This window comes from Lepidothrix coronata, unplaced genomic scaffold (genome assembly GCF_001604755.1).
Source record: "Lepidothrix coronata isolate B3197 unplaced genomic scaffold, Lepidothrix_coronata-1.0 Scaffold48, whole genome shotgun sequence".
In the NCBI taxonomy this organism is placed as follows: domain Eukaryota; kingdom Metazoa; phylum Chordata; class Aves; order Passeriformes; family Pipridae; genus Lepidothrix; species Lepidothrix coronata.
In genome coordinates, this window is record NW_016690228.1 from 4,846,867 (window position 1) to 4,857,806 (window position 10,940).

Below are 10,940 nucleotides of genomic sequence, written 5' to 3' on the forward strand. Positions count from 1 at the left end.
TTTCTAGGAAAAACAATGGAAATAAAAGATTGACATAAATCCAGTAGTAATAAGACAAAACCGACTATGATTCTACGATCAGCTTATGTTTAAAGCAGTCTATTTTGAAAAGAGAAAGGAGGTCTGGAGTAATTTGTCATTTTTATTGACTTACTCCAAACATTCAGGAAATACCAGCTGTTTGTGTTTGCAAAATATGTCTTCACACTGAGTACGCCAAGCATCGGTAGGGGTTTGGTGCCCTCTCACGTTTTGTACAAGCAACTTCACTGATTGCAAACACTTCTTGGTGACAGATCACTTGAGAAGGCATCTCAGGTCACAAATTTTAAAGAAAGTGTCAAGTAAGACAACTGACTGCTTAATGCTTCAAAAAGATTCATAACCACTTTCACAGAGGCAGTGAACTTACAGCAACAAGCAGACCCACAGACATACCTGTGTACCCTCCCCTTCAACTTTTATTGAGATGGTTCAGCTTCACTGATCTGATCTTGCATAGCACAAACCTGATTCAGGCTTCTTTTGTTTCGGCCAGACAAATATTGATAATAAATTGCCCACTATGAGAACAGAAAAACACACATAAAAAAAGGCTGTTTATCATCACAGAAAAATCATGATTAATGAGGCACTGGCACAGGTTGCCCAGAGATGTTGTGGATGACCCATCTCTGGGAATGTCCAAGGTGAGGTTGGATGGGATGTTGAACACCCTGATTTAATGGAAGGTTCCCTGCTCACGGCAGAGGGGTTGGAACCAGATGGTCCTGAAGGTCTCTTCCAACCCAAACTATTCTATCATTCTATGAAGGGAGGAGACTATGTGATCTGGTCTTACCTAATGGGAACATCATCCAGTTAACAGCTGTGGTACTTCCTTAAAGAAAAGGGTCAATTAAAAAAAAATTCTGCAAAATTGGAGACATCAAAATATAGATTATTCCTATTTCCATTAATTCAATACTCCAGTGCTTACTGCTTACACCTAAAAGTTAGCACTTACTACCTAAAACTAGATTTCTGGGGTGTTATAGCAATCAGCTTAGGTTTTCTTCCTTGGCTAGGTAACACTGGAGTATGTTATTTTTCTTCTTGTGCAAGTATTTCTAACTCATAGAGAAGTCCTTTCTTGACCTTCTAAAAAATCAACACTGTTTAGTAAATCTTTTCTGAAAATAAAACCCAATTTGTCATAAGAAGTGTTTTGTGAGTTTCTTTTTAATTTCCCTATTAGCATCATAAAGGTATACAGTTTAAATATTTCTTTAAACTTGGCTCTTATGTAATTCATCATCCCATTTTACTAATTACTCAGAGGGAAACATATGAGAGATATTTATGTGTCTGTTTTGATACATAAATTAGAATACAAAAGAGATTGGCCACAGAAATAGTAACATACAAAGACAACATGGAATTTTAGATTACATTTGAATGTTGGTATCAGAAATTATTAAATACCTTACTAAAGTGCTGAGGGCCCCATACTTAGAAAAGTAATCCATTGCAATGGAGTGTATTGATATTAGTACAGAAATAAAGCACCCAAAACTTTAATAATGGGAAATTCTCAATTTATTTTATCAAATTATCCTACTATGCATTTTTTCAGAAATCAGTTTCAAGATGATACATAAGAAAACCTTCACAGAATTAGCAAGTTAGTGCACAAAATAATTTTCTGGTCACAGACGGAGACAAAAAAGAGTCTAAGCATTTCATACTAGTTAATAATGAGCATCCCTTGTCTCTTGTTATTACAGATACCCATATGCCTAGTGGTAAGGCACATTTTGGCACCATAGCCTATTTCAGTAAAGCCGGACAAAACTGGATGAAAGTTCCCCATTTGTAGAGGCTGCAAAAGCCCATGTAAAAAAAGAGCTGAGAGCAGATCCATGGAGCAAACAGAAGCTTGTAGAATTATCTGTCAGCATCCAAAAGTGCATTATTGCTTGACTGAACACAGAAGTAGGTTCCCAGAGAGCACTGAGTTCTGTTTCAAATGGATATGACAAAGGAAAAATAAATAAGGAGAGGATGTGATGAGGAAGGATGGATATACCTGGACCCCTTACACCACCGAGATATGCTCAAATATTGTGATATTACAGTAAAATTTAAGAAAATAAATCCACCTTGTGTAGGCAAGAAATAGCTAAATTACACATAGAGCAGAGATCCCTGAGCTAGTGGAAAACTAGTTAGAAAATCCACACAACACACTGTGTGGACATATCCACCTAGGTCTAGAGGAAGTACTGCTACTTTTTCAGGAAATAAATATTGCTAACTAGCTCCCATTCAAGATCATGTGAGCGATGGACCATATGTGCTAGTAAATAACCCTGAAGTTCTGGTTCTCAGGCTTGTGTGAGGGCAGTCCCAGATGAGATCTGGTTTTGGTTTTGTGGATGCAGCCAACAACAAAGCATTCACATTTAGTGCATTAGTCTCAAATAGTACTAAAATCAGGCCATCAGGCTCCACTGCTGAGTTACTTTCCACAAAAAGTATGAATCTGACTTTTCTAGACAGATTTTCCATCTGCTGACTCACAAATTTGTGATCATAGATTGAAACCTGCCAAATTAAGAAGCATTTGCTTTTGATAACATTCACTGAAATGGGTATTTCTCAACAGCATAAGTCTGTTTCCCATATTCTCTTTCCATAGAAGTAGAAAAAAGATTGCCACTCTTAGCTGGTAATTAGCATTAAAATAGTCCACAGAGTAGAATAAGTGTGTGGAAACAGCAAAAATCCTCCCAAATGTTTTGAAGAGCTAGAAAATATGGAATGTAGATCCACAGTTTTACTCTGGTAATCAGTTATTCACTGTCGCATTTCTGCCATGCCATTTTCCCCATCCCATTTTTCCATACCCAATTCCCTCTATGCTATAAAGTGAACTTAAAGTCTTCTAGCAACATGTAAAGAAAACAGAAACACTCTGGTCTGGGAATGGAGAGAAACAGCATTTTTTTAGGACAGAGCTTGGAGACATCTGGTAGGATATAGGGTAAGAAACTTAACTCTAGACATTAATGGAGTTGATGAAATCTGAATTCTGGAAACAAAACAGTTAAAAATCCCCAAATTAAAATGGCTGCATTGCTGTTAACTGACAGCGCTACAAATAAATTGGAAGAAAATCATATGTCTCCCAGTCCCTACTGCTGATTAAGACCTTCCTAGCAAATTGCAATTTGTTTTTCTTAAGGAACTTAAAATAACTTGAATGTCAATATGTTCCCCTGTGAAACCTTACAGAACAGAAAATTCATGCTGATACAAATCAAATCAGGTTAAGAACTGATTTAATTAAGAATCAGTACTTGGCTGCTGTGCACAGACTTTTACTTTAGCCTAAGTGCCTAATATCAGTTTAACTTAAGCTTATTACAGACTTCACCATTTTAGCTAGAGCTGAAAACAGATTTCAATACTTAATGTCATTATCCACCTAGGCCAGATGCAAGTGGCATCTGACACCATACTGACACCAATATCCAGCAGCATCTAATTTAACATCATTATACTTCCTTGTATTTGGTGTTGGACAGTATCAGCATAATGATTAAAAAAAAAAAAGTGAAGAAACATTGAAATGAGGTCCTCTCCTCCCAGGAAATAATTTATACAATTTCTTTCAGACAGTTCTGACCATTTAACAACATATACAGGCTAGGTAGAGAAGTCCCAAGATGACTCCATGCATTTAAGAACAACAGTTGTGTTTATAAAGTTTTATATAATAAAATTAAAATGCTTTCCATTTTTCAATTGCAACAAAAGCAAAAGCCACCATAAGATTACTAAAACAAGCCAAAGTACTTCTCCAGAACTGCAGAACAGAACAGGACAGATTCTTAGCTGTAGGGTTCTGGGAGCACAATGTTCTGTGCTTGTCTAAGGAAACATAAGCCAAAAAACCCTCCAGGAAATGTGGTCATAGGTCTTATACGCCACACAGCTTGTGCCATGGCAGTTGTGGGAAACCATCAGCTTAAGGGTACAAATTTTTGTACTTGCTGGGCTCCAATCTCTGCAACATAGATTGCTCCACTCTTCATGTCCACATCCACAAGGTGAGGTTTGGTTTCATCTGCCAGCTGGACTGTATGGACCATAACACAGTCCCCAATAGCGCCAACTGGTGGTGCTGCCAAGATTGCTAACCGGTTGATATTCAGCTGAGCTACAATCAGGTACTTGTAATCCGCAGTAAATCTGTGAAAGACAAACATATTTTTGAATTATGGACGCCATATGACGTCATTTTGACACAAGCACGCACTTTTATACTAACAAAAACTTCTTAATAGTCACATCTTTGAAGGCTATGACAAACGAAATGCAATAAAACATTGAGAATTAACTTCTAAGTCTTGCTCTTCATATGGCTTCTCATTGAGACAGATTATGCTACAGAAAACTCATTCAAGACAATCTTTCTGCCTGTAAAAGCTGCACCAGTAAAGTTAATAATACACAACAACTTTAAAATGAAGTTCCCAATCCTGCATTTAAATCCACGGGGCTTGTTACAAAGTCAGGATTTTCCTGTCAAGATACAACTGTGCAGATCTTTGCATATGAATAGGGCCCAGCACCCTATTAAACTGGTTAACTCCTTGTCATCAGGGTTTAAATATCAACATTTTAATTCACCAGTATGAGTACACCTTATTTATGTAATTGCATGTGTCTAGAGGAACTGATCAACAATACCTGACAGAATAGGGTCCATCTTCTGAAAAACAGCTGCTCCAAGACCCGAGCCATTCTCCTGTGACTTTATCAAAAACTTGGATTCTTTTGTTGTCTCTGTCTGCAACCCATACCTGTTAAGAAATAAAATCTTGGCTGTTCACAAATAGAACAAAGCAAATGCATTAGTTTCTTATAAGAGCAAGTTCCCTGTAGTAAAAATGTACCTTGGAAGAATGTACCTTCCCATTCAAAAGTAAATCAGTAGATATGACTTCCAGATATAAACCAAAACTGGCCCATAGTTAACATACATGAATTATTTTATACTACTTTAACAGAGAAATTGGTGCCTCCTCTTCATTTTTGTAGCTATGATATAGATATGTTTGATAGGATCTTTTCCCCCCACTGTGAGGACATATTCCCATATTTTTAATTCTAAAGATCTGTCTAAAGGTCTGTCACCCACCAAAAATTTTTTTTCAGTGGCAGTCTCACTTCATGATCCAGTTCTGTGATGACTGCATCTGCAAGCACTCTTGATATGCCTAATACTGCTACAAATATTGAGCAATTTAAACACTTAGAGCACCTTCAGTTTGTTTTGTCTTATCAGTTTTGCGGAGCTTGTCTCTGTCCCACCCTATGCTAACTGGGTTCGCAAACATTGTAAGCCAGCAAATACCACTAGACAGTTCCAGTGAAGGCACCTTTTGTACAACAACCATTGAAGTTTTAACTGTTGACAGTGCATCAGTCTGGTAAGTAAACTTCATGACTTTTCTGGGGTATCACTGAAAAGGGAGCAATGAACAAGATGACCTGATATTTTTCATCACTATTTTTAAACGAAACACTACTACAGCATTCTCTTACATTTCTTAGGAATTAACAATTATTTTTTAACATAGGCTGATCATCAACACTATGTTGGCAACAAAATCATAGCCCATCTCAGTTGCTGTCTTGTAGTGAATAAACCCAGTTACCCTTCAGCATAAAGTGACCATGTCCCTCCTGTTTTCTCTCCCACTCTGCCAGTTTTGGCAGAGCAGTGATTTTTATATACATTTCTTATTCTGATTGAGATAGCATCAGCAGAATTAGCTCAAACCAGTCATGTTTTAGCAAAGCTATCTTATTTTCACTGAAACAGAATAACAAGAGGCTGCGTAATTTGTCTATAAGAATGGCAGACCAAAGCCAGACTACAATTAATATCTGGCAGAAGTGGTCTCTTGGAATGCCTTGAGCTGCATGGAAAAAACGAGTAATGTCCACAATGTAGCTAGAGCCTCACTATCATTTTAAACTCATTTGGAATTTCCAAATATAAAATTAAAGCCCCCTGATGTGTAAGTGCTTGGGTAGATACTTATTACAGAACAGAGTTCTCTGTTACTCTCAGAATGGCAACCTGTTACAAACTGCAGGGGAAACAGTCAGTTGTTGCATGGACATTGACAATGTAACTGATCAGAATCCTTGTGTTAACCTTGGAGTCAGCTATACCGGTAGAATCTGCCGTGGGAAACTTCAGCTCATGACTAGCACAATAAAATGACACAGACCCCAACAGTTCAAATAAAGAAGAAATACAGTTTGTTTTGTTCAAATACATGTAAATGGGTCTGTTGAAATATGAAAGAAAAAATAATTTTCTTTTACTCTTTACCCGTCCAAAAGCATCCAATGTTACACTGTGAGGAATCTTGAACTGACCGATGCCAGTCCCGTTTGTTCCAGTCAGCCATATCTCTTTGTAATCTAAACAGTGAGCACGATGAAAAATAAAAGTAAAAAAATCACATTGAGAAAACAACAAATAAAGCATCTTTAAGTCATTCTCTTGCAAAATTATTTTGAGTAATTTGTAAAAGGTAAAATTTCTAAACTTTTCAAACACAGTACTGATACATAAAACCAAGAAATACTGGAACTACTACAGTGATTACTGGATTATTGTTAGTGGTTTCAGGACTATAGTTACAGAAATGTAACCACTAGTACATTTCTGCCATTGTCTAAGATTCTGTTAAGCACTGAAGTAAAAAAAAAAGGAAAAAGAAAAGGTGGCTGATTATGCTATTAATTTCTTTACTAAATTGATTTTTTATATTTGTTACCTGGCAGTTCTGGGTTTTAACAATTCACCATTTTGCAAACCAGTTATTAGGAAACTATCTGCTTTATGACAGAACAAAGGAGAAAAAGTAGCTCCTCCACTAATTCCAACCATAGGCATGTGCAGACTCCGCACTCACTGCTCTAACTGGGGTATATGAGCAAGCTAATTAGAATCACAGAACAATTTAAGTATAAAAGATCTCCAGACACCGTCTGGTCCAAGCTGCTCCTCAAAGCAGAACTACTCTTGGTAACAAATTCAATTCTGAAATTAGATCAGGTTCCTCATAACTCATAACTTTCGAGCATCTCCAAGAATGGAGAATGCACACCATCTCTAGGCAAAATATTCACTGTCTAACCAGCCTCACTGTGAATATTTTTTTCCAAAAACTGAATTGGAATTCACCCCTCTTGCATCTTTTGCTTAGTGTTCTTCATTTCTTCACTGTGCATCAACAAGAAACATGTGGCTCTGTCTTCTCTATATCCCATTACTGACTTGAAGACGGCAATAAGAATCCCCCTTAGCTTTCTCTCTTAAAGACTGGACAAACTCACACTCTCAGCCTCTTCTCATAAATGATTAGGAGATTTTTCCTGAAGTGACAAGCAATAAAACAGGATCTGATTCAACAAGGTCTTCTAACTAATGTTAAATGACAGTTCTACCTATTCCTTGTTTAAAAGTATTCCCAAGCTGTGTTATTTAAAATTCAATTTTCAATAGGCAACTACTGCGGCAGTTCATTTTTCCATACCATTGGATAGTTTGATCAATCTGTTATTCATTCCTCCATCTCCATCCACAACATAGATATCTCCATTTTCCTCCACAAAGATCTCTGCTGGCTGATCAAATTGCAGGGGAATCAAACTTGAACCAGCATTTCCTGGTGTGCCCAAGACCTGCATAAGTTTACCCAAAGGGCTATACTGTTTCACAGTGTGTCCGTATTTCCCTGAATTAAAGAAAAAAAAAGTGCCAAAATATCTTAACAAAACAAAATGTAAGTATTAAAACCAATTGCAAAGATTAAAAATCTCCTGATACTCACAAGTGATATTAATTCATCAAACAGTCAAAATTCTGTAGTGAGATTATGACTGTAAATCCATAGGATACTACAATATTCATTCATTGTATTAAGGTCGCTAAACCTAGAACAGACAACAGGTCTAGCCAGAAGTTGTGGGTTTTTTCCTAATACTTCTGGGTGGCAGCAGGGAGGAGTGCTTACTGAGCTCAGCAGCTGTAAGCAGACACACAGCACAAATCATGAAACTTTGGAGTGTTTTGTGCAGCACCCGGGAAGTTTGTTCACAGCAAGAAAAGCACAAATCTGTCTCAGAACTGTTTGAGAGATTTAAATAAATGAGTTGTTTAAAGCAAAATCTTCAGTATTAACATTTTCTTCCCCACCTAATACTTCTCATATCACCACCATGCATACCTGTTCCAACATCTGTGATCCATACTGAACTATCTATTGCAGTGTTCCATACAAAGATACCATGAGGCATTTCAACTGTATCATTCCAGGAGTAAAGAAAATAGCCTTCCTCTGAGAACACAAGTACTTTTGGCACATTGTCTCCCCTCTGAAAAGGCAAAAAAAGGTCCAAAGAAAACATATTAAGCAAGTAATCATATTTTTTTAAATTCTTCTTTGTGAAGTTTTTGCAATGTTTCATGAATCATAAGAATCTCCTGAGTTGACTGTCTACTAGACCTCTTTTTCCATCTAGAAAAGGAAAGAGAGAGAAGGGTCTAAGTTTAGCATGAAAACCTTCCACTCACCCTAGACTTTCACTTTAAATCACATAAGAATCCAACTTTCAGAGCAGCTAAGCACCTGCAGCTACCTTGGCCTTCATTTTGAAATGTGATTTTATGTTCCTGCAGAAAAATATGGCCTGTATAACACAGGCATGAAAAATTGTAACTGTGCTTATTAGCTGCATGGCACTCAAGTATTCATACTGTGCTTTACAATTAATTCCCTCCATTTATCCATGGCCTAGAGATACCGATGCATGGAACTGGGTAGAGGAAATAATTTAACTCAGTTACTGTAACTGGTTGAAAGATCTATGTTGTTTTGATTTTATGGGACAAGGCCTGAAGGAGTGGAAGATTCAGTTGCCACAGAATCACATTTTCCCTTGCAGCTAAGGGAAGAAGCCGCTGTAACTCAGTGAAGTTGGATCGTGCATTCATACCACAGAAATTTAATGCTTTTTTTAAAAAAAAAGCTCAAACAAATATGGTACCAGAACTGCTCTAAAAAATAGATATAGCAGAGACATCTATACTTATATTTTCTCTGATTTTGATACAAAAATTATTAATATATACATTTAAACATACACATATACATCCTAATCTAAACCTTTACAGGCAAAAATACACCAGAAAGAAATACAGTGTTCCCACTCACTTGTCCTACATAGATCAAACCATGAAGAGAGTCAACAGCAACACAAAATGTTTGGCCAGTGAAGTCTTCTGGAGTTTTAGGCCAGCCTATGTCTAGCTTGTACATCTGCTGCTGTTCCCTCCAAGGAGAGAAGTAATCATATGCTTTTAAAACCTGAAAGTACAAAATAAATATCCAGTAATAATCAAATTCCATGATGGTGGGATCAAAGAAAATAGCAGTTGAAAGTAACTGTGTGCTAAAGCACCATAAATTCACTTATTCAATTTATATTAACAAAACAGATAAGCAGAAGCAGGCTTGCTGCTAGAGGTTTGGATTGCAAATGGGAAAGCTTCAACAAACTGAATATTAGCTAATGAGTCCTTTGGACTGGGGAGCTCTGGAGTTAGAAGGCAAAACACACATGCTGAAATTTCTTACATCAAAGTTGCTATTAGATATTTGTATCTGTAAATCACACTCCAAAATGAGGAAAATACTGGAGAAGGTTCCAAATGCAACAGACTCAACAGCCACTTCAAGAAGACATGAAAATAACAAAAAGAAAAGATCAGAATTAAGGGGAAAATACAGGTCAAGAAAGAAAAACTACATCTTGGAAATTGGGAAGCATAAAACACCAGGAACGGCCAGACTCAGGTCCATTTATGCATTTTAAAGGATAACGGAAAAAAATAATCTTTCACATTTTTGTTCTATTTTTCCAACAAAAGAGAGGAAGCTAAGCACTGCTGCAAGATAAATGCTGAAACGGAGAGCTCAGTCCAGAGCTAAGAAGTACCCTGGGTGACCCTGAAGGCTCACGGCCACCTGGCATTCCCGCTCCTCGCCTTGCCAGGAACAGTGGTGCATTGATGACAGAACTGCGGACAGACAGACTGGGCTGCCATGGAGGAAAACCATGAGTAATCCAGCAGGGAGAAAACCCGACAGCAGCAATAAGTGGGAAGTCATTCACCCACACATTACTTTTTCTTCCCTCGAGCGCAGCAAACTGCCTGGAAACCCCTGAAAAGGATCGCTCGGCACCCCCGCCCTACCTCACGTCAGCCGCCAGCCGGGCGGGAGAGTCACAGGGACGAGGAGAGTCCTCGAGTCCCGGGGCCCCGGCCGGCCCCCCGTCCCCCGCCCCCCTCGCCGCAGCCCCTCCCCGCTCCCCGCTCCCCGCCGTAGTCGGAGGCCCCGGCACGGAGCCCCGGGTGGCCGCGGCGCACCTGGGAGGCGCCGAGCAGAGCAAACAGGGCCAGCAACCTCCCGGCCATGGCAGCGCCGGAGCCGCAGCCCCTCCCGCCTCCCGGGGGCCGGGCCGGTTGCCATGGCGGCCACGTGGGCGCCGCCCCGCCCGGCCCGGCCCCGCGGCCGCTGCTCCCCGCGCCGTGCCGGCCCCGGGCCCAGGGCGGCGCCGAGGGCGCGGCTCACAGTGGCTGCGGCGGCGGTCCCGCCAGAGCGCTCAGCGCTTCGGCGCCGCGCCGGGGGCTGGGAGAGGGGCGAGCCCGCCGCGACTCCCCGCCGCTCCTGCGCAGGCATCAGTGTCGTCGGCCAGCGTAGAAAAGGGCCCTCGGTCCGCGCCGTGATGCCATAGGGACGCGACGGCGGGAGGCGGGACCGGCGGAGGGGGTGTCCTGTCTGTGTGTTCGCGCCGCTCCCGGG

At 39.8% G+C, this 10,940-nt stretch overlaps 1 protein-coding gene across 1 annotated transcript; it reads right to left on the minus strand.

The window, feature by feature from the left end:
* Positions 1-1,560: 1,560 nt before the first annotated feature.
* Positions 1,561-10,615, minus strand: NHLRC3 (NHL repeat containing 3). Its single transcript, XM_017815096.1, has 7 exons — positions 10,505-10,615; positions 9,288-9,440; positions 8,301-8,448; positions 7,608-7,808; positions 6,395-6,486; positions 4,738-4,850; positions 1,561-4,236 (listed from the first exon to the last, which is right to left on the minus strand). The coding sequence occupies exons 1-7, from the start codon at positions 10,550-10,552 to the stop codon at positions 4,008-4,010; spliced, it is 984 nt and encodes a 327-aa protein (XP_017670585.1). The 5' UTR covers positions 10,553-10,615; the 3' UTR covers positions 1,561-4,007.
* Positions 10,616-10,940: the final 325 nt, after the last annotated feature.

Excerpts from the sequence above, each read along its gene's own strand:
- NHLRC3 (XM_017815096.1), bottom strand. The coding sequence starts at position 10,552 with ATGGCCGGGAGGTTGCTGGCCCTGTTTGCTCTGCTCGGCGCCTCCCAG. Across the intron at positions 9,441-10,504 it reads CTCTGCTCGGCGCCTCCCAG|GTTTTAAAAGCATATGATTA; the intron begins GTGCGCCGCGGC and ends TTGTACTTTCAG. Across the intron at positions 4,237-4,737 it reads GATGGACCCTATTCTGTCAG|ATTTACTGCGGATTACAAGT; the intron begins GTATTGTTGATC and ends TGTCTTTCACAG.